The sequence below is a fragment of the Nycticebus coucang genome, chromosome 11, assembly GCF_027406575.1.
Source record: "Nycticebus coucang isolate mNycCou1 chromosome 11, mNycCou1.pri, whole genome shotgun sequence".
Classification (NCBI taxonomy): domain Eukaryota; kingdom Metazoa; phylum Chordata; class Mammalia; order Primates; family Lorisidae; genus Nycticebus; species Nycticebus coucang.
In genome coordinates, this window is record NC_069790.1 from 117,505,079 (window position 1) to 117,529,885 (window position 24,807).

A 24,807-nucleotide genomic window follows, 5' to 3' on the forward strand; every position below is an offset into this window, starting at 1 on the left:
GTTTGCAGTCCCACCAGCAGTGTAAAAGTGTTCCCTTCTCTCCACATCCACACCAGCATCTGCAGTTTTGAGATTTTGTGATGTGGGCCATTCTCACTGGGGTTAGATGGTATCTCAGGGTGGTTTTGATTTGCATTTCTCTAATAATTAGGGATGATGAGCATTTTTTCATATGTTTGTTAGCCATTCATCTGTCTTCTTTAGAGAAGGTTCTATTCATGTCCGTTGCATATTGATATATGGGATTGTTGGCTTTTTTCATGTGGATTAATTTGAGTTCTCTATAGATCCTAGTTATCAAGCTTTTGCCTGATTCAAAATATGCAAATATGCTTTCCTATTGTGTAGGTTGTCTATTTGCTTTGGTTGTTGTCTCCTTAGCTGTACAGAAGCTTTTCAGTTTAATGAAGTCCCATTTGTTTATTTTTGTTGTTGCAATTGCCATGGCAGTCTTCTTCATGAAGTCTTTCCCCAGGCCGATATCTTCCAGTGTTTTTCCTATGCTTTCTTTGAGGATTTTTATTATTTCACACCTTAAATTTAAGTCCTTTATCCATCTTAGAATTCAAACTTCTTAACTTGAAATTCAGAAACCTTCGTGATATGGGTCCAGTTGGTACCTCTTGTCTTACCTTTCATTCCATACTGTGAACTACAGGGGGCATACTCTTTATAAACTACACACAATCCATTTTTTCATTTACCAAACATATATAGAGAATTTAAAACTTGTGGGATTCAAAAATAAGAACATCCATATTCAATTTATTTATATTTAGTCATTATTCAAGAATCTCTGGAAGAGTAGGACACCACACAAGCAAAATGAGCTCCCTTCATTTTAAGTAGTTTACCATCCATTGCCATAAATGAAAACTTTTCCGTGAAGTCTTCCCTCCTCCAAAGAAAGCAATCCATTCATTCCATAGTTCATTGTGATTTCTTTACTTCAGGACTAGACAATAGCTACCTACTTTTATTCTTACCCCTCTATATAAAACCTCCAAGAATCAGTTATTTCTTAAGTCAAGGATAATATCTCAAATAGTTCCTACCTTCCACAATCTCCAAATTTTGTAACAATGCAGTAATCTGTCGAATGGGTTAATTATTCTTTCCTCCTCCTTAATCATTTACATCCTTACAAATGTAGGTGGAAAAAAACTGTCATTTCTTTTATCCATGAGTACAGTGGTTACAAAATCAAAACATCCCATGATTGAAATATATAAAAGAACTTACTTTCTAAAGATTCCCAGTACATTTTATGCAATTTTATACTGAATAGAATTTTTACTTTTATAAAGGAAAATAAAACATTCCCACTGGAAATAAATAAAAGCATAATTATTGGCTCCATTTTTCTAGCTACAAAATTTTGCATTTGTCATTTATCTAATCCCTTATAATTAGTTTTTAAGTACTTTCAATCTAGCCTTTTGTTAAGTGTAAAGTAATAAAGCCTCTGTAATTATATTTGAAGATGATTTTAAAAGTTAGAACTAGAAAAAATTAATAATTTTTCATCTATGATAGGGTCTTGTAACTTTGCACTCTTAAAAAAGTGGAGCTTACATTTTCATTATAAAATTGAATAAATACAAATTAGTTTCTATCCTGACTATAGATCATTATACATCACTTGTTAGACACATCCAAAAATACATACTTGTAATAATAATTATAATGATGATTAAATAACTAACTGTAGATATGAATTTTATCTTTAGACCATTATGCCAAATATGTTAGTAACACTTATCTAAATTTCAACATGTTCTTATAATTTACATAAATTTACTGGTGGTGAATATACTTGAATTTCAGATAATGTATTAAAAATTCTATATAGAATGAATTTTCTTTTAAAAATGTTGTATTTTTTGGTTAAAGATCTCAAAAAGTAAAAGGTTACTCTTTCATTTCTTGGGCAGGCTAATTGTGTGACTAATTTTTACCCTTAAGACTTGGACTCAGAACAAAGATGGTAAAAACTGCTGAGGAAGTTTTTTGTTTATAATTTTTCATGGTAGATACTCAGTAAATGATGTAACCAGGCAATAGGGCTCCACAGTTTCATTGTCAGTATTATTTATGTTTATGCCAATAGGACATAATAATCATTTAAAATACATATTCCGCTAGCATCTGACTGTCATTAAACAGAGACTTTGTCTGCTTTTCAACATAAGCTCATTACTTGATATCGTAAGAACTACATGATAGCACCGATGATAATTCTCTAGTTAAAGAAGAAAAGTTGTCCTATGTGGGCCCTTGGGATGTAGAACCACCACGCGTTGACCCACCAGCACAGGGCACAGGTTGTAATCCTGTGACAGTGCTCTGGAGACTCCCTATGTCACAAAGTGGCAGGGGGCTGGGAAGATCCCAGCCACTGGTTTGGGCTTTCTCTGGGTGTCACTAGCAATTGGCCCCCACAAACTCAAAACACTGACTCAGCTGGAACAGAAAGAAACCCAGTAGTAAATATATATATTCTATATATATATTTTTTTCAGCTGGCATGAAAAGAGGAAGTAAGGCAGCGGTAGCAATTTAACAGAAAAGCTTCATTTTTAAAGTGATGCAGAACACACTTGGGGGGATGGTGTGGGTCTCTTCCTTGGGAACAAGAAAGGACCTCTTACAAACATTTTGCTGGTATCTATCTCCAACTCCTAGCTTTGCTCTGCCTACTTCTAATGTCTATGCGTTTGTTAACTCGTGTTTATGCATTTTGGGAAGCGTCCGCTGTGTTCTGGAAGGTCGCGTTTGCTTCCTTTATTCACTGATGGGTTCACAGAGGGTTAAGCTGACTCCACGGTATTCTTAACTAACTTCTTTGGAAAGTCTCTAAGATATTAATATGGCATTGATTAATTGTGGAATGCTGACTAACTTCTTTTTTAATTAGTTCTTATTGATTAATCCTTCTATGGGGGGCCTTATGAGCTGAACAGTCTCTGAATTTTAAAACTTTTCCACCACATTCTGAACTAGCTCTGCTTTTTAATAGCCCCGAATAGACTATCCAACCCACCCTCATATCTAAGCTAAGGAACTGTGTGGCTTTTTTTTTTCTCTCCTTGTTCCTTTTTTTCTTTTATCTTTCTTTCACTCTGTTCCCTGTCTGCCCCTAACCAATATAAATAACCAGTATAATGTAATATACTTCAAAAATTAAATCACTCCTGATCTTTCCTTGAGGCAACTTCATCAGAGTAGAAAAGGTTACATTTACAAGATGCTATATAAGGATCTATCATCATGTTTACAGGGTTACGGGGGATCTGTCATTTATGTGGACAGGACCTAAATAAAAGGACAGGATTGGTTCTTAAAATCTGTCCACATAACAGAATGAGCCAATTCAAGTCCACATGAAAAGTCAACTGATAGTGAATTACAGTAGATTCTTCCCCTTCTTTTATAATATAAATAATATTAGATTGTTTTCCAGAAGTATAGAGCTAATTCTGAAATATTTCTTATGTAAAAGTAACTTTTGTTTGAACCGCGACATTGCCAGAGTTAGAAAACGTATGTTTAAACAAACAAGAAAATAACAGTGAGAAAACCAACCTAGTCTTCAATTTCTGTTTGCCTGAGGTCCCTTTGAGAACTAGTTGGGAGTAAATAAAATAAGCAACTGGGGTGTGTACAAGAACACAGTAACAGAAGCCCTCTTCTGTCCTTGCAAAGTTCAGAGACAAAAACGGGTCACGTTTCCTCCAGTGAGCCTGCTTCATTTTCAGGCATCTCTTACCAGGACACGAAAGTCTCTTGCAGAAGTCACGCTCGATAAAATGCAAACTCAGCTACGAAAATGCCAACATGTTCATTTTTTTGATGACTCTTCTAGAGAATAACAATGTTCAGCTGAGATTTTTCTTTTCTTTGTAGTGGCCTTTGGGAAAGAACATTTTTTTTTTCTTTTAAAAGCCATGCGAAGTTTAACTCCAGCAGTTCATTGTTCTTTCTCCCATGAAGCTAGCAAGGAAAGACTAATGTCTTACTTAATGAAGCTATTCGTTGCTTAATAAAAATAAGAATTAGCGATAATAACTCTGATATTCACATTAACCTTATTTTGGGGCTTTAACATAGAAATTGCTCTGATGTGATATATTTCTACATAATTCGTTTTAAAAAATAAAGCCACTAGGAAATACAAACCCAATGATATAGAAAGTAAGATATCTTTTTCATTGTTATTGTAGAAATTTGAGTTAATAACCTGTACAAAACCCAGCCAACAAAACCACAAGATTTGGAAAGGGCAGAGTTTTAATACTGGATGATAAATAGAAGCTCTGAGAAGTGAAAGGAAAAAAAAAGTCTTTAAGCCGAATTCTGCAAACCTGGGTCATATTCCCAAGTTTGTAACTTACTAGTTCATATTAGTGAGTCTTCTAGTTTTTGTTTTTTTATTGTTGGGGATTCATTGAGGGTACAATAAGCCAGGTTACATTGATTGCAAATGTTAGGCAGTGTCCCTCTTGCAATCATGTCTTGCCCCCATAGAGTGTGACACACACCAAAGCCCTACCCCCCTCCCTCCATCCCTCTTTCTGCTTTTCCTCCTCCCACATAACCTTAATTGTCATTAATTGTCCTCATATCAAAATTGAGTACATAGGATACATGCTTCTCCATTCTTGTGATGCTTCACTAAGAATAATGTCTTCCACTTCCATTCAGGTTAATACGAAGGATGTAAAGTCTCCATTTTTTTTAATAGCTGAATAGTATTCCATGGGATACATATACCACAGCTTGTTAATCCATTCCTGGGTTGGTGGGCATTTAGGCTGATTCCACATTTTGGCGATTGTAAATTGAGCTGCAATAAACAGTCTAGTACAAGGGTCCTTATGATAAAAGGATTTTTTTCCTTCTGGGTAGATGCCCAGTAATGGGATTGCAGGATCGAATGGGAGGTCTAGGTTGAGTGCTTTGAGGTTTCTCCATACTTCCTTCCAGAAAGGTTGTACTAGTTTGCAGTCCCACCAGCAGTGTAAAAGTGTTCCCTTCTCTCCACATGCATGCCAGCATCTGCAGTTTTGAGATTTTGTGATGTGGGCCATTCTCACTGGGGTTAGATGATATCTCAGGGTTGTTTTGATTTGCATTTCTCTAATATATAGAGATGATGAACATTTTTTCATGTGTTTGTTAGCCATTTGTCTGTCGTCTTTAGAGAAGGTTCTATTCATGTCGCTTGCCCATTGATACATGGGATTGTTGGCTTTTTTCATGTGGATTAATTTGAGTTCTCTATAGATCCTAGTTATCAAGCTTTTGTCTGATTGAAAATATGCAAATATGCTTTCCTATTGTGTAGGTTGTCTCTTTGCTTTGGTTATTGTCTCCTTAGCTGTGCAGAAGCTTTTCAGTTTAATGAAGTCCCATTTGTTTATTTTTGTTGTTGTTGCAATTGCCATGGCAGTCTTCTTCATGAAGTCTTTCCCCAGGCCAATATCTTCCAGTGTTTTTCCTATGCTTTCTTGGAGGATTTATATTGTTTCATGCCTTAAATTTAAGTCCTTTATCCATCTTGAATCAATTTTTGTGAGTGGGGAAAGGTGTGGGTCCAGTTTCAGTCTTTTACATGTAGATATCCAGTTCTCCCAACACCATTTATTGAATAGGGAGTCTTTCCCCCAAGGTATGTTCTTGTTTGTTTTATGGAAGATTAGGTGGTTGTAAGATGTTAGTTTCATTTCTTGGTTTTCAATTCGATTCCAAGTGTCTATGTCTCTGTTTTTGTGCCAGCACCATGCTGTCTTGACCACTATGGATTTGTAGTAGACTAAAATCTGGTATGCTGATGCCCCCAGCTTTATTTTTATTATTAAGAACTGCCTTAGCTATACGGGTTTTTTTCCGGTTCCATACAAAACGCAGAATCATTTTCTCCAAATCTTGAAAGGACGATGTTGGTATTTTGATAGGAATGGCATTGAATAGGTAGATTGCTTTGGGAAGTATAGACATTTTAACAATGATGATTCTGCCCAGCCATGAGCATGGTATGTTCTTCCATTTGTTAATATCCTCTGCTATTTCCTTTCTGAGGATTTCATAATTTTCTTTATAGAGGTCCTTCACCTCCTTTGTTAGGTATATTCCTAGGTATTTCAGAAGAGATGAGGTACTCTGTCAAATTATTCTAATGTTCACCCCACTAGCAGGATTACACCAGCCTCAAAGATGGGGACCTACAGAGTTTCAATAGCACATAGCAATTAGGTTATGTAAACAAGGAAATGTCTACCCTTGAGATGACATCTGGTCAAAGAGCCCCAGTTGAACACCAAAATCATCTGAGCTACACTCTGCTTGCCTCATTGATTTTTTGCTTCTTTTTCCTGAGCCATAGAGCAGTAAATTCTTTATAGACATTACAAAAACATGCATAAAGATATACAGCATTCAAATACTAGTATAAGCGATACCCTCACTTTTAACTGCTTTCCCCTACTGTATCTTAGATTCTTATCTACTGTATGCATAGTCAGCAGGTTGAAGAATTCAGCTCTTTTTTTTTTTGAGATAGAGTCTCACTCTGTCACACCTTGGGTAGAGTGCTATCGTGTCACAACTATTGGGCTTAAGCGATTCTCTTGCCTCAGCCTCCCAAGTAGCTGGACTACAGGTGCCCACCACAATGCCGGGGTAGAGCTTTGCTTGAAATTCGAGTACCTTCTTAGTCATGGCAACTTAGATTACATTTTATATTCAACAGAGGATAAAATAATAGAAAGAAAGTGGAGGAGAGATAGAGAAAGAGAAAAGAGAAAGAAAAAAGGAAGGAAAGAAAGAAGAGAGGAGGATAGGAAGGAGAGAGAGAAATGAACCTTCCAGAAGTGGTGCATAAATTAGTCTCAGATTGATAAGATTTATTTAAAAGGAGTCCTTGTAAATAAGGACTTACTTTGTAAGATCATATCAAGAGAAGAAATTAGTCATTAGCAGAAGAGTCATAAAGTGTTGAATAAGAGCCTTTGAAGTATTAATGATATTTGTCTTTATATCATATATTACTGGGAACCAGTAATAGTTGAAACAATTATTAGACAATTTTCCATGAAAATTTAGTCCTGAAGTAGTTATTTAATTTGTCAGCATCTTAAAATATTGATCCCTATAAGCTCAACATAGTAAGAGTCTAATTGGGTTTCCCTTGTTTAGTAGCAAATAACATTGTTTTATATATTGGGTTTCCCACTGGTTAATGGTGGAGAAAACAAAGCATGAAGTGGGCACTGAATAAAATTCATGGTTGGATTTAAAAACAAGTATCATCATTACCTTGATTCCACTTAAAAATATTTATATATTATTAAGATAAAAATTATAAACTGTTGATTCTCATTATTCTGAATTGTATATATATATATATAGATATAGATATAGATATATGGAGAGAGAGAGAGAGAGGTGTTCTAATTAGCAAACACTAAATCCTTTTCCTTATGGGAAATACAGGGTTAGGTTACTTCTAGGCTCTGGTTACATTTGCATCAACCGATCAATACATCACCTTGTTTTTGTGTGTTTCTGTTTAAAGTTACCTTATCTAATATATAACATTGATTTATTAACACTGAACTCGTGGACAACAGCATTATAACTTACACCTGAAACGAGATTAGCTAATGCATTTTTTCTATGCAAGGCATGTAACAAACAGCCTCCCCGCGCTTAGGAACATTAAATAGCATTTCTGTACTAAATTTGGGGACTATCTTTAACAGAAATATCAACAAAAACACAAAAATGAGGGCGGTGCCCATAGCTCAGTTGAGTAGGGCTCTGGCCACATACACCAAGACTGGCAGGTTGGAGCCTGGCCCGGACCTGCTGAACAACAATGATAACTGCAACCAAACATAGCCATTGTGGTGGGCGCCTGTAGTCCCAGCGGCTTGGGGGGTGGGTGAGGTGGGTGGGGAATGAGGCAAAAGAATAGCGTAAGCCCAAGAGTTTGAGGTTGCTGTGAGCTGTGATGCCATAGCATTCTATGGAGGGTGACATAGTGACACTCTGTCTCAAAAAAAAAAAAAAAAAAGTGGCACTAAATACATAGTGAAGGAACACTTTTTACAGGATATCAGCTGAAAGGAAGCGGCAAAGCCAGGCCTTGCTCAACTTTGGTTGGAACCTGTGCTTTGGGAAACTCACCCATCAACATTAAGTGCAGGCACACGTCTGTGAATACCACACATGTGCCACAGGCATTGATTTTGAGTTTACAAATAAAGTTTAGCAAGTAGGCAAACTCATAAGCATTGAACCTTAGGAAATGAGGATTGAGTGATGTTAAATGCACAGATCTTAAAAGAAAGCATAACTGGGTGGTGCTTTTGGCTCAACAGAGTAGGGCTTCGGCCCCATATACTGGAGGTGGTGGGTTCAAATCCGACCCTGGCCAAAAACTGCAAAAAAAGAAAGAAAGCACAATTCAATTGATTTTGATCAATGGATGTGCTTACGCAAACAATACGACAGCGCATAGAACTTCGTCTTCACCCAGAAAGTTCATCATATCCATTTACAGTTCATTCCTATCTGCATGCGCAAAAGCAACCCCTGTTCTGACTTTTATCACCTGGGATTTGTTTCATATGAATCTAATGTTTCAATTGCATATGAAAAGGTTCATAGAGTAAGTGATTTTTGTGTACATGTTTTTTTCTCACACAACAAGATGTTTTTTAAATGTATCCATTCATTTGCTTTGATCACTAGTTCATTCTTCCGTCTTAGCAATGTTTTCTTGTTTGAGTATGTGCTGTATGGATATGTAATTATTTCTCACTGGGAACTGTTATGAACAAAGCTGTCAAAATATTCCTGTATGAGTATTTTTGCAACATAAATTTTGATTTTGATGGGTAAATAATGAGGAGGGGAATTGTTGATTCATAGGATCAATATATGTAATATGCTTAAATTTATTAAAAAAATGCCAAAGAATTTTCCAAACTGGTTGTACAGTTTGACACTCTCACCAGCAACATATGAGAGTTCAAATTGTCCCAAATCCCAGTTATTTTAATTTGTAGTCACTGAATTGGGTGTCACATTGTCTAACATGGTTTTAATTTCCCTGGTGACTGATGATGTCAAGCACTTTTTCATGTGCTTATGGTAATTTATGGGTCTTCATGTGTGATATAGGTTTTGTCCATTTTTTCCTTTAGTGACTTGTAGGAGTTTTTAATATATTTTATTATATTTTATTTTCAGATATAAGCCTTGTAGATATTTCCTCCTAGTCTCTTTCTTGCCTTGAATTTTCTTAATTATATCTATCTATTGAAAGGCAAAAGTTTTTCATTTTGCCAATGCCCAAATTATCAAGTGATTTTGATGCCCTCTGGGCAATCTCTGTCAACCCCAAAGGCCTGAATATGTTCTGTTTTCTTTCAGAAATTTCACAGGTTGGGGTTTTGTGTATAAAATCCATCTAGGATTAATTTTTTTGTGGGATTGTCTCTTTCTAAGAATATTTAACCAGTTGTTCTATCACTTTAAACAAATGTAAAACATTTCTTTCTCCATTGAATTGATTTGCTGCTTTGTCAAGAAAAAAATTTGGTCACATATATGCATGAGGTTCTGTTTCTTTGCTCTCTCTGGTCATATAACTTTATATTCTTGAAATCAAGCGATCAGTTCTCTAGTTTTTTAAAAAATCATTTTGAGTATTTAAGATTTCCTTGCATTGTCTTATAAACTTTAGAATCTTCTTGTTATTTCTGCAAAGTCTATTGCTGAGATTTGGATTAGAATTTCAATATATATTTCCATTAATTAACTCTTTAAGTTCTCTAAAATAATGATTTTGGGGTATCAGTGTGGAACTTTAAATGCTTCCAAATGACTCTCATGTGCAGACAACACAAGAAACCCTAACCTAGATCTTCTCTTTCTTGGAAGATTCTAAGTGGCTGCAAAAAGACAATCTATTTCATCCTTAACATTCTAGATGTTAAATAAATGAAGTAGTCTTTTCTAAAAAAAAAAAAAAAATCTAAAAAGGCATGCAAGCTGCTATCTCCCATATATTTGTTACTTAAAGGTTCCACTCAAGTAATTCTTTCAGAAGAAGGACATGTTTTGAAAGACTTCCTGTCTTTATCCCTGCAGCAAAAACATTTGGCAGTTTATTCCCTTAAAAAATAAAAGTATCTTGTGTCTCCATACGCACCTTATTGTGTGTTTTCTCTGAAGACAATTAATCATATTTGTAAGGTAGTTTGGAGTACATGTGAAAGTGAGCAAAATTAAGTTGAATCCATTTTCTTATGATAAGGAACTTGCATAGATAATGTAAGTGTATTTATGTAGAAATATATATTCCCTTTCTTATTACACAAAAGGATAACTGATAATTAATCAAGTATATGAGGTAGGACAATTAAGTTTGTGAACTCATCTTAAAAAGTGCTACTTCCTTGTTGCTGAACATCACTGTGGTCACTTTTGGACGTCCTCCCCTTGGGAAGCTCTGAACCAACAACAGCTCTCAGTCCACCCTGGAAAGTACTTTTTCTGGGATAAGTTTGCAGACTTGTCTGATCTCCTAAGACAACAGCTCTGATGGCCATTCAGAAACAGAGTTCTAACATTGCTCTGAAGGGTGGACTAGGTGCTGATGTTGGCGCACAGCTTCCAAGGGGAACACCCCGAAGTGACCAGAGTGATACTCAGCAGTGAGGTGTGTAGCACATTTTTCTAGGACGAGTTTGTGAAGTTAATTGCCTGAGTTTGTATCATTAGCACAACACAGAACACTGTAACTGCCTAAAGATGGATTCATAATATAGGAAATTTTTCTCTCAGGAGTGACTATTGAGCAAATGACTGAAAACTCAAGTCACTATAATTTTATTTGAAACATTTTCCAACAGATTACATCTTGGTTTGCTCTTATGTCATGTTTTAAATACTTTGCTTTTTTGTTCAATATTCAATAAACCAGTTTTTTCTTCTTGTCTCTAATAAGAGCAACATCTGTTTCTTCTTGTTCAGTCAAACCACCTCAAGAGTCTTACTTTAAAGAAATATATCATTAGGGAGACAGCAGAGATAGAATATGTTCCATTAACATATGTTCCATTAATGGAGAGTGAGTATCTCCCATTTTAGCGACATTCAGTGGCTCTGTAGAGTAGACAAAAGAATATTATCTCTTTAACAGCAAATGAGAAGGGCTGCTTTAATCCTGCTTCATGGTGATTTGTTTGGTATTTATGACATGCGAAATTTCTCGTAAGACTTAGTTAGGTTAGTGGTACATTGTGTTTTTTGTTTTTTCCTGAATAAGTACAATCATATTTATTATAAATAATACATCTTATAGCATTGATCTGGTCAACAGTGGGCATTTCAGTGAAATTTCATATATTGAAAAAGCTCTCAAATTGTGTATTAATGCTTCATTTCATAGGCATGACAGATTATTAAAAATTTGATTAATTCTTAAAAACATGCCTTTAAAATGTCATTCCTGTAGCTTCTATGGAGCAGAAATATAATTCTGCACGTTTGTGGAGAGGTTACCCGCTTTGCTTGAAGTCCACTTTTCCTAGTTTTTTTGATTTCCCCTGCCCAGGAGGAACAGACAAGGCAGAGGAGGCAGGTGCTGCTTCTGTAGCCTCCTGTAGGGGGCACCCGTGAGCAATACTCTGGTCGTAAGGGATCGGGAAGGGATTTAACGTCCCGGCTCTCCTTAGGGAGGCGCGGAGAGCACGGAAGTACGTAGGTCATTGGTCAGCAGTCTCCACACCTGTGGCGGCCGTGGGATCACATCTATAAATAGCTTTGGAAGAAGTTAGCCAGGGCTCCTCCTCTGCTCCTAGCTCGGGGGACGCCTGATCCAGGCTCCCCTTCTAAGCCTGCTGCTGAGGTTGCCGCTGAGACGTTCGCTCCCACTCACATTGACCGTGACTTCTACGGTGCTTGGGCACCTGACACCTGAGCGACACCTCCCTGAGTAGGCTGCCGCAGCTCCCGGGTGCAGACTGTTGAGTGGGCCGGGGAGGAGACCGAGGGTCCGACTCTGATAAGGCCCTGGGTCCGGGCAGACACACGGTGTCCCGGCCCCGGCAGCCTCCCCTCACTTCTCACCGTGACACTGGATGGCTGAGCCCTGAGCAGTGAGAAAAACAACTGTTCATGTGTCCAAAGGTCTGGATGACGGTCTCAGCTCTACAAACTCACAACCAGACAGCACGTTCAAGGTCAGCAATCCCCTCATAAAATGGAAAAGTGAACACCAACTTCCCTTTGCTCAGAGTTCCACAAAGTATAGAAATTATTTTAGTGCTACTCATGGACTTACTTTCATGTGACTTCAGGAGCAAAACATACTAGAAGTTGCTAATTCGCTCGTCAAATGCGTAACGTAAAATTTTTATTTAAATTACAATTTTTTAGGTAAGCATCAGTGTAAGAATACTAAGAGAGGTGTGTGTGTGTGTGTGTGTGTGTGTGTGTCTGCAAGATGGTTCAACACAAAAAAAAACTGAGGGTACAAATGATTAAAAATGGGCAGAGGAAAGAAAATGATGTCTCGGTTTGTGTTTCCAGCCCCAATGATATGAGACATGGGTATCCCCAGGAATTGATCTCCTCTCCAGATGTGGTGCAGGTGGAAACATGTTTGTGTGAGGGTGTGTCTGTGTAGATGATAACTCTGATCTTGGATGTGCAGTGGCTACAAAATATGTTCTGTCACTGGTTTTGTTTTGTTTTTTTGTCTGCTGTAAAGAATTCAAGTTCTGAGTTTAGATATATCTGACTTCGAATTCTAAGCTCTGCCATTTACCAGCTATGGGATACTTGCATATAATTAGACTCACTCCCTCACCTGTACATTGAAGGAAAAAAAAATGCTGTGAAGTGTAAGAGCAGTGTGTCTGCCTTTACTCACATACACACATGTCCTGACACTCTGTTCTTCTCTGGAGAGAGCCTTTAGGTTTCTATCTTTTTATAACATTTTTTATAAAATTTAAAAGAGGAAGCTTATTTTCCTTTAAGCCACTGGGACATCCTTGCCACATTTAAGAATGAACTTCGTTGTTTTGGGGGGCCCATTTATACCATAGGTTGTTGAGTATACCTCATCATGATTTACATTAAAGTTTTGAAATAAAAATTGCGATTAAAATGAATAGGCCTCACAGTCAGGTTTAAGCTCTGATATAGCACTGGTTATAATCAGCAAGCCTCCTTTAATCTGGGAATCTAATTTCTTTAGTAATTAAGTTTTTTGAAAAAAATAAAATAACCTTTTAATTTGAATCTGATTAGAATAATAGACCTTTTGCTATGAACAATTAAACTGATGATGTTCCATTTATAAATTAATTTTATGATGAAGAAATGTTCATAAGAATTTTCTGAAAGGCTTTCCAGCCTACCGTTTAGTATAGCTGTAGATAATTTATAGGTGACGTTCTCTGTATGTATGACACTTTGGGATTAGATACTGAATATTTGTAACATTGACGTCTTTGAGACCCATGTCCCCACATGGATTCATAACACTTTATAGCATAGTTCATCAAGTTATAAGAGCAAAAACCAAAATCATTATCAAAGCAATGCACTCCTTTTGTTATTCAGTGATAAATCCGGTTTTGTACTTTAAAGCAAAATGATATGGTGAGGCTATGGTCTTTGATGCGTCAGTTTTGTGGGAATACCCAGAGGGACGAACTTTAGAAGGAGGTATCTCAGGGCTCACTGTTGCTCATCTGACAGATAGCTGGCTTTAATTTCACAATAAGACTTTACATTTGCATAGTAACTTTACAGTACAAGAGATTTTATTTGTGTTGGTCTTCATGCAATACACGAAGGGCAAGAAAGAAAGGAATTAAGTTATCTTGTCCCCAATTTTTATAAAGATGGGGAAAAAAGACTCTGAGATTAAAACTCTCACTGAATGGTGGCTCACTCCTGTAATCCTAACACTCTGGGAGGGTGGATCACTTGAGCTCAGGAGTTGGAGATGAGCCTAAGCAAGAGCAAGACCCTGTCTCTACTAAAAATAACAAAAACTAGCCGGGCACTGTGATAGACACCAGTAGTCCCAGCTACTCGGGATGCTGAAGCAAGAGGATGGCTTGAGCCCAGGAGTTTGAGGTTGCTGTGAGCTGTGATGCTATAGCATGGTAGCCTGGGCAACAGAGATGCTATCTCAGAAAAGGAAAAGAAAAGTACGAAAGATAATCTTGTTAGAAATACAACTTGGGTTAAAATCATGCCTTATTGTTTCCCAATGAGGCCCTCTCTTACAATATAAATTATCAGTACCAAATGGGTGGGTGCATATGGTTTATCTGATATTGGTCCAACAAATACCAGGGAGGGAAAGGAAAGTGAGGAGAAGAAGTGTGGGAAGCCACAAGAGGATTGTTACTATGGCAAGTGGGTTCAGTCCCACTGGAGACTGCAAGACGGGAGTAACCACTGCCCCTTGGACACCTGATCTTCTGGCTGGTCCTTCCTTCTGTGTCATTGAAGCCATTGCTATATAAGGGAGTTGTCTTCAGGTGACAACCAGGGTGGGCTGAAGGAACACTCTTCATTGGATAACGTCATATCTGGACAAGGTCGATTACAATGTGTTTAGGATAATGCAGATTTCCAGGAGGATATATTGACCTTAAATTTAATTAAACTTAACAACATTAAAAAAATTATCTGTTGAACTCATTTCTTACCCTTAGACTCAATCATGGTGCACACGACCATTTCCAGCCTGACAGCCATAGCCAGAGATCAAATGGCGCTTTCTTGTGTCTTGTGCTGTGTCATCAGCTTGGCCATCTATGAAACTCAGAAGGCCAAATTCCTACTCATGATTACTCCCGCCAATTTGTTCACATATTCATTCACACCTACTATGCATCAGGCACAATTCTGAGTGCTGGTTTTTTAATACAAAATAAAACAGACTATAAAATCCCTGACTTCAAAGAGCTTGTTTCTTAGAGAGAGAAGGCAGAAAATGAATAAATAAACTTGTAAATTAATAGTATATAGTTGAATTGGTAATGAGAGGAACTAGAAGGAAAAATAAAGTTCAGAAAAGAAGTGATGTTGGGGGAGAAGGGAGAATGACATTTGTGCAGAACGGTTAGGAAAGACCTCTCAGACGACATTTGCTGGGACCGTGCAGACAGTTTACACAGGGCCTTCCAGATGGCCGCGTGACACTTCTGAGTTCACCATAAGGACGTTAGTACTTTCAGTGAAGTTTAGAAGCAGCAGAAAATCATTGTAAGGGAAATAATGTGATCCCAATTACATTTTTACTGCCTTGGAAGTGCAAAGAGCCCAATCAGGGATTCCAGTGAAGAGGCTACTTAAGAGGCTACACCAAAAATGACATTGGGGTTCATGTGGTTCTGCCTTAGGATGTTATTTATAATATGCATGTTATTTATACACAGATATGTCCACATATATCACGTATTTCATAACTTGGAAATTATATTCATTACTTTAGACCAGAGATCTATTGTTCTTCATAGAAATAAAACATGTTCAGTGAATATTACTAAAGCAAAATCTGAAAGTCCCTAAAAAAATCACTGAAGAGTGATTATTTGTAATAACATTTACTACAATATAAGTTAATACTACAGACATGTGACTATTGTCTAAGCTCCAAAAGCCTTAAGTTTTTCTTTAAAATAGTAGTTCTATTTTATAGTGTAAAGCTATCCGTAGTTTATGCTTTTCCTGAACAGAACCACGTATAGAAAATAGAATAGGCTTTGTGGCCATATGGCGCAGCTGCCTGGCTCTTGGTATGGGGCACATAACATGTAAACAAATGGGCCTGACTAGATTCCAATATAATTTTATGTGGACACTAAAATTTGAATTGTTTATAGTTTTCACATGTCCCTAAGTATTATACCTCTTTTGATTTCTTTTCAATCATTTCAAATGTAAAAATAATTCTTAGCTCACAGGCTATATATAAAAACAGGTGGCCAGCAGGCAATATTTGAGCCACAAACTAGTGTTTTCAGACTCCTGGAATAAACTATCAGGAATTTGGAAGTAGGAAATAGTATTTATGCCATTGGGGTACATAGGGAAAAGTATGGGTTGAATGAAGGCATTTAGTAGGTGATAATGAACGGTTTTAGTAATTTATTTTCCAGTTAGCTTTTCTAGATCCCACGCTCAGATAAGAAAATGAATTTCTGGCTTTTATATGTTTCTCTTTGTTTTTAAAATTTTGGGGTTTCGTGCAGTTTATTTTTTTTCTTAAAAAAAGTATCTGGCAAGTGTAGTTTATAGAAATGAAGGGCTGAAGAGTCGCTTCACGGATCTGCTCTCATCTATTTGAGGGCGCCTTGACCGGCGAGGTTTGCCTTTCTTTTGTGAGATCGAAGTGTATCCTCACGTAACTTCTACCCGTGGATTCTGGATTGTGCCATCTGGAGCACACTAGTCCAAAATCTTTTCTCGTTCCACAGCTCACGGAGGTCTTCACAAAGTCAAAAGCGGCTCCCTGGCCCTTTTGGACTTCTCTCCCTCTCAGCCTGTCATAAACGCTCCCCAGACTCTCAGTTCCAATGGCTGCTCCCCTCAGAAAGTTCCTTAGTTTTCTATATATTTTTTGTAAAATGAAAACGTGCTAAGCAAAAACTTTAAGCTATTGTCCACCTAATGAGGAGTTCAGGAGAATTTCTGTTTCCAAAGATGACTGTATAATGGCAGCAGTGCCATGTGGATTATTTGGGGTAGATTGGTATATTTTGTTGGGTTTCGTGTATTGAGGTATGATGTGTTCCATTATGATGTTACCTTATTTGTAGGTGATCAGATAATCCCGGTATTATACTCTATGACGATTAGTGGTTAATTGGCCCTTACAACTTGTACATAGACTCACACATTCATTCTTTTTAGCCCTTTATTTCTATAAGCTGTACTTGGCAGATAAGGTTATTGAGAAAAATAAACAGTAGAAAAACTGAAGGTTTTTAAGACAGAAAGAGACATTATATAAGAACCAGAAATTTATTTTCTTATCTGACTTGGATTCAGCAAAGCTAACCAGAAAATAAGTTATTAAATTAAAATAGTTCATTGTCTCCTACTAAATTCCCACTAAATGACTTTATTCAACCCGTTCTTTTCTCGAAGTCCCCCAATGGCATTAATTGTCTTCCTCGAGACTTGGTTACTTGTATGTCGTGGTTTACTCAGTCCGCCAGAGTATAAACCACTCGTTACATTAAGGAAACATGAGATATCAAAGTGAATTTTAAGCAGAACTTTACTTTCCTAGATAAAAATATGTAATTTTTACTTGTAATGTTCTTACTTTTTGATATTAAAAATTATATTTAACTGAACATTTTTAAGCAAAGAAACTGACTTTTCTTTTGTACTTACCAGGTTCTGGGTTGAATGATGGACAGTGGCATGAGGTCCGTTTCCTGGCCAAGGAAAACTTTGCCATTCTCACTATTGACGGAGATGAAGCATCAGCAGTTCGAACAAATAGTCCTCTTCAAGTTAAAACTGGCGAGAAGTACTTTTTTGGAGGTAAGACTTTTTTGTTTATTGGTTAACTAATACATTGCTAAAATTGGACTGTCAATATAAAATTTGATTATGATCGATTTATATTTGATGCAACAGATTCAGTAAATCTTAGGATGAAACAAGTAAAAAACACAAAAATCTCTATAATCCCACTTAGCAAAGAGATGAATGTTGTTATTTCTTCTTGAAGGTACTAAGGTGATGTCATCATATTCATCTATTCAATAGATGAATTTGAATTGGTGCAATTCAAATCTTTGACTTACAACTCTTGAGACTCTGAAATCAATCATTCTCAGAGGTTCCGGTCCTCAGTTTATGTATTGATCACCTAGTGCTTTGCAACTAATGACTCCAAACTCTAGTGTCTCAAAACAATAACTAATTATTATCTCACAGCTTCTCTGTGTCAGGAATGCAGGGATGATGTAGTTGGGTGATTCTGACGCAGGGTGTGCTGTGAGGTTCCCCTCAGACTGTTGACTGTGGCAGCATCACTAAAACCTTGACTGAGCCAGTTTGTCTGTTTCCGAAAGGCATAATCACCTGCTTGGCAGTGGGTGCTGGCTGATGGTGGTGATGCCTCAGTTCTCCAGGTGACCTCCAGGGGACCTTCGGTGGTGTTCCTCTGCTTCATGCAGCTTCTTCTGGGGAAAGGAGAGGAAAGAGAGTGAGAGAAAGAGGAAGGAAAAAAGAGAGAGGAGGAAGAGAACCAGTAATCAAGCCAGAAAGTTCTCAAGTTAGGAACCATAAGCATTTTCTCTCTCTCTCTTTTTTTTATTTTTACATATACACATGTTAATTAGGTTTCCATTTTTTTTTGCCTTCACAAAATTTAAAAGACTTAAAATATAATAACGATAACAATAGCTTAAGATAAGGATTAGAAACGAAACCTTGGAAAGAACGAACGAACATAAATACATTCAGAAAGGGAATCAGACAATTGCTACATTGACATTTTAAGCAATAATAATAATGCAAAGAAAGTAACATTCACATTATAAAATAAGAGTATGTCTATTATAGAATGCTTCTTTTTTTTTAAATAATCCAATCTTGGCAGTGACATCCCATCACTTCTGTTACACACAGTTTGTTAGATCTGAGTCACTAAATCCAGCCCACACTTCAAGGAAAAGGGTTGCACAAGAGCGTAAATTTCAAGAGCCATGGATTAGTGTGGGGCATTGTAAAGCTTCCCAACCACTGTCACTTTACAAGGTTTGGTTTTGAAACCCAGCAGTCAGGAGAATACTGGCTTCCTTTTGGGTCTTTGGCTGCTTTTACGCTACACCGTCAGAAGATGATCATGATCCGTGGTGCCTGGAGCTCAGTGGGTGGGACGCCAGGCATGTACACTGAGGCTTGTGGGTTTGACAAGCCTCAGTGGGCCAGCTAAGACAACAATGACAACTGCAACAAAAAAATAGCCGGGCGTTATGGTGGGTGCCTGTGGTCCCAGCTACTTGGGAGGCTGAGGCAGGAGAATTGCTTGAGCCTACAAGTTTGAGGTTGCTGTGAGCTGTGACACCACGGCACTCTACCCAGGGTGACAGCTGAGAATCTGTCTGAAAAAAAAAAAAAAAAGAAAGAAAGAAAGAAAATGATCATGATGGTGCTTTTTTCATTGTATCCTCATTGCCTGAATTCTAAGACTATTTAAGAATCACCAGAATTCACCTAATTCAGAATCTCAGCCCCAACCTGGAACTAACTTACACGAGAAGCCATATTATTACAAATATCTTGGTTCTTAAATAAGGAAAAGATTAGTAAAAGGATTCTTTTAGGTTAATTTCTACAAGCGTGAAAGAGTATTGTGACAAGGACCTGTCATATTTTCTAACCAAAGAAATGCATCCTTACAGAAAATGATTTTTTAAGCATTAATGAATTCTGAAGGCTTCTTTTATTAATGTACTAGATGCTGTATGGTTTAGATCAATTCTTCTTTCATTAGATTATTTTTTTTCTCATCTTAATTCATGGAATGTGAGATCTTGAAAACATCACATTCTCAGGAAATTATTTGGTTTAAACTTAAAAATATATGTTACGTATATTTGCCCCTGAAAATATTTCTATTAATATTTGCATACCTGTTATTATTTATATAAATTGTACTTAAAAATCACCATATGTGTATATATTTTCTAGTCACTAGAGTAAGCCTTCTGGGGAGCAGTCATCTTGTGAGTCTCGTTTCCTGCTATATCCCAATGTCCTAGAAAGAATCCCAGAATACAGTAGACAACCAATAAATATTTATGAATAAATTAGTAAATTCAGTGGAACAGGCAAGGCAGACATTCTGTTCCCAGCAGAAGAAACAAGCCCTGGGAGCTCTCCTGACTTGCCACTGAATTTTTAGCCAACCTGAATTCAAGGTCCCTGCCCCAGGGCATTTCTCCCCATCTGCTTAGTGACAACTTAAAGATAAAAGTTGTGAACTAGGCCTCTGCTTCTTTAATCTTTTATGGTGTTTGATGGAAGTTAAGACCACGTAACTTTTTAAAGGATTTCAACAAACAATTGATGAAAGTCAGACAAGATACCTATGAATGAACAAACTGAACTTACTGATGTGAGAAAAAATAACTCTCTAGCCAAACCAGTTTCCCTCCAGAAACATATTCAGTATGAATGGGCTTTTGGCCAATAGCTTTCACTGGTATCATAGTAAATGGATGGCAATTATCACTTGAAAAGCTATTGATAATCTCTATTCATCCCTTGACTGGAATATTTTTGGCCATGGATAAGCTTATTGAAGGCCTAAGGCCTGTTTTCATCTATTTTGTTCTGGATGGGCAATCAAATAGCTATAACCACACATTCGCGGTATGGAGTTTGTAGGATGTGAGGGTTATGTGGTGTGCTATTTACTATTGCTTTCCAGACTGTGGTTTTCAAGCCTGGTGATGAGAATGCTGACCTCCTCTTGGGTCTTTGGTCTGTCCTTAGGACTCACTGTCAGCAAATGATGGCATCTTGTAGATCATTGTTGAAAGACCACATCAGTCACTGAAAAGTTTGGGGTGTGTGAGAATTAGCTACTCTCCTATAGCTTTGCACCCCAGGGAGCAAATGAAAGGAAGGCATAGGCCAAGTTCTGGTGCTTATACTCTGCGATACTGTTAATACAAACACTTCTGTGAGCTCAGGGAAGTCCCAGCTCTCTGCCCTGCCATATCTTGAGTCACATGTTTCCTTGTAGTGGCGACACTATGCAGTGGGTTTGGCTGCACTGTTGCCCAGGGCCCAGCAGTGGAAAGCCTCCTAATCACATGTATCTGGGTGGGTCCCTGAGTGATCCCAATTCCAGAACCATTTTTCAGTGCTCAGGTCACAGGCCTCACAGGAACCGTGTACTAACTTCACTTCTGTCTCTAAAAGATGTTTTGCCAAACTACATATCCTTCATACCTTTATATTCACCTCTGAGGTATATTTTCTAACATTTACCCAACATTTATGTAAATTAAACACCACTGATTTCACCAAAGAAAACTCAACTTGGCATTGAGTTGACTAGAGGGTTAGTAGATTCAATGGATTAAGCTGATTCGATGAATAGACAGCAAAACTCTCAGGGGAGCGACCTCTGGAGTGGCTGCAATGCTCATCACCACCTCACACTCGTGGCTTCCCGAGGGGAAAATGAGCGGCCTCTGGATAGTCCCTCAGCCACAACACACGCCTACTCACGTAACTTCCTATTGTCTGGGCAGAGAATTTAAGGTAAGTTTTAAATGTTATTATAAATGCATCTTAAGAAATACTACCCTGTTTCCCCGAAAATAAGACAGTGCTCTCAAAGATGCACTAGGTCTTATTTTCAGGGGACAGCTTATCTTTCCTGTAAGTAGGTCTTATTTTTGGGGGATGTCTTATTTTCGGGGAAACGGGGTAGCATAGTGGGAAGAAGAATTGATTTTATTCTAAAAAAAAAGCTTTGGAATCATGTATACCTTACAGTGCACATCCAAAGATCATGGCATTACCACTTATTTAAGGGATCCTTTTATAATTTATCTTATTTTTCTTAATCACTTAAATGGCAGTATCATATGTTTTGTGAACATTGCACAGCATAACTCGTGAGCCTCTATAGTCTGATCCTAAAAGATGCTAAATGCTGACTGTCTTTCCAGTTCATCTGAGTCTTTTTTTTTAACTTATTCTGAGACAACACCTTTGAAGGACGTTTTGACCCCTCAGATCATTCCTCGTCTAAAGACCTCCCATTAACCATCAAATTCTGCACTAATCAAAGTATTTCTTCCTCCATCGTCACTAAGAAAACAAAATAAAACAAAACAGAACCCCATACTTTTTCTGCTCCTTGAAAGCCTTAAGCAAAGCCTTTCCTGCCCACCTATCAGTTTAGTTTCCAAATCCCCAAACACGCCCACACTTCCATGCTTTTGAAGTTCAATCCTGGTGTATCCTCCCTTTGCAGCGCCTGCTGGGCTGTCTCACACCTGTGTGCAATTTTATCTCTCTGAGCTTCTTCCCTACTAATCCCAGGAAAGGTCTTAGCTCTTTTTCATAACACACATGATCAGACGTTTAAGCACTAAGAATTCTTCTGCCTTGTTCTTTCTTGGGAATAAGTAGAATAAAAAAGGCAATTAGTCATTTGGGATGTTTCTTCAGCAAAAGACATTTTAGCTGCTTCAACGTATTTTCTCTACCTCCTAGAATCCCTGTAGATAACACTTCATTAATTTTAACAATCAAAGGAATAATAAGAACAAAAATTAAATGTATTTAACAACTGCTTACTTGATAATAGACTTCCGAAAACAGGCCAGGGCCCACAGTTATGAAAGAGTAGGAAGATTTCTTTTAATTTATGAATTTTCTTAGTTTGGGTATTTTTATCATTCCTTTGTTTTCCCACTGAAAAGGAAAAGAGCTGTGGGCTAAAGGGGAGAGATAAGAAAGTTCTAGAGATGGTCTTCTTGGAGGGGAGCTCCCAGGGGCACAGCTGGGGTAGGAGGCAGATGGCAGGAAGTCGCAAAGCAAGTGGAGGCCCAGAGGAGGCCTCGGGGGGGGAGGGGGCCTGAGGGTGGTGGAATTGGTGTTAGTAACAACTGACACAAGGGCACATCCCTTTCCAGCACAGCAGTGCCTTGTGGCCTCCGTCAGCTTGGGATGCTGTGACAGAATGCTAAGATCTGGGCAGGGCAGCTTACGTAGCAGGAATGTGCACTCCTTACTGGGGGAGGCTGGGAACCCCTAAACCCGGCTGCTGGCAGATTCAGTGCTTATGAGGCCCCCTCCTGGTTTGGCCATTTTCTCACTATACCTCCCTCCTGTGGAGAGAGAGTGAGAACACGAGCACTCGTGGGCACACAGGAGTGCAGAGAGAGCTGACGCCGTCCTGAGCACTCCACCCACACCACCCGGCTACCTCCCCAAGGCCTCGCCTCCTGACACCTTCCCACTCACTGGCCATTGGTGTTTCAATATGCCTTTTGAAGGACACCAACTTGAAGTCTTTAACGATACCCTTCAATTATATCAATGCAGCATGGATTTCAATAGCCTACTAGATAGGCGTGTAAAGGCAGTATACCCTCCGTAAGGCGACCACCCAAAGGCCTGGAAAAATCCAGCCCACGGTTGGAGGTGGTCAACTTAAGGAACTGGGCCCACTGTACTGATAAGTGTGTATGGTACATGTCTGGACCATTGAAGGAGGTGGGTAGTGCAGGGAGGGGCCCACCATGGAAGGTCTGCTGTATGTGTGTGTGTGTGTGTGTGTGTGTATGTGTGTGTATGTGTGTGTGTGTGTGTGTGTGTGTGTGTGTATATGTATCAATACTTCTCTAGTAAAGTAGGGCATTGCCAGTTCCTGTGCTCATCAGCTATTTATGGGAAAATACCAACATGCCTTTGGGCGCCGAAAGCCTTGCATGTTAATATGCCTTTGGGCGCCGAAAGCCTTGCATGTTAATATGCCTTTGGGCGCCGAAAGCCTTGCATGTTAATATACTCCGTGAATTAGTCAAGAAAAGCCTCCCATATGTTTTCCCAGAAGCCCTTGGGATGACCAGTCCATCACGGAACATGTATTTATAGGCCCTGTAGCCCCCCACTTAGTGTTAACTGCTAACCTAGGAGGGCCCCGTAGGAGGGCCCAGTTGCCTACTTTTACACCTATAGAAAATCGATTGTTTAAGTTTGTTTTCTAGTTCCTTTTTGCTGTTCTCCAAAGCAAACAAACAAGCAAACAAAAATGGAGTAAGACAAATCTTACTAACAACACAGTATGTTAGGCAAGGTGTCACTTCACCAAGGTGAAAACAGAATCCTAGACAAACTTGTTTGAGGTGTGTATTAGTTTTCTAGGGATGCCACGTTGAAGTGCCACAAACCGGGTGGCTTACAACAACACACATGTATTGTCCCATGATGTTGGAGGATAGAAGTCTGAAACCAGGGTTCAGTGAGGCGCTGAGGTCCCTGAGGATCGTAGCAGGTGCTCTGACTGGTGTGCTTGCTGCCGGTTGCCAGTGGTCCTGAGCACTGCTTGACTTGAAGATTCATCACTTCAGTCTCGGCCACCATCTTTACGTGGTGGTCTCCCTCTGTGATTCCGTGTTCAATGCCCCCCTTCTGATAAGAACAGCCTTAATCACCATTATCTCATCTCAGCCTAATTGCATCCGTAAGAACCCTTCCTCTGAAGAAGGCCACGTTCATAGGTCCCAGGGTTAGGACTTCAACATAATTTTTGTAGGACACAATTTATCCCATACAAAGGTATAGGTGATTTGTTCTGTCTAATTATCAAAGGAGATTCATAATTCTGATTCTATATTATTCTCAAAAATAGTTCTTGTGGGAGTTAAAAGTCAAACACAAATTTTAGGAAATGGGGATAACGAAAGGGTAGAGGCATTCAAACAACAGCAGCAATGACAACAATTAAAGTTCTGGCCACACTGGATAAAAACACTGCTGCCTGTCAGATTCCTGAATGTGATTTTATGACCTCTGAGTATGAGAAAAGTAATCAGAAGTTACATTTCCGAGGGATTTCTGCACTGTCACTTGTAAAGTAGAATGAGAACTCATCCCTGATAGATATTAGAGAGCTTTGTGTAAAACAGAAAAAGTCCATTAATTATTAAAGAAAAGGTTTCACTGGTATGAAAATACACTTCAGGTGTAAGGAACCACCATTTCCAG

The 24,807-nt window shown here is 38.3% G+C and overlaps 1 protein-coding gene across 1 annotated transcript in view; it reads left to right on the forward strand.

Annotated features, from left to right (window-relative positions):
* The window catches only part of CNTNAP2 (contactin associated protein 2), a 1,471,582-nt gene that overhangs the window by 405,326 nt on the left and 1,041,449 nt on the right, over positions 1-24,807 (forward strand). Inside the window, exon 9 of the mRNA XM_053608746.1 lies at positions 17,452-17,601. Coding sequence (XP_053464721.1) covers positions 17,452-17,601 — 150 coding nt within the window. The remainder of the gene's footprint in view (positions 1-17,451; positions 17,602-24,807) is intronic.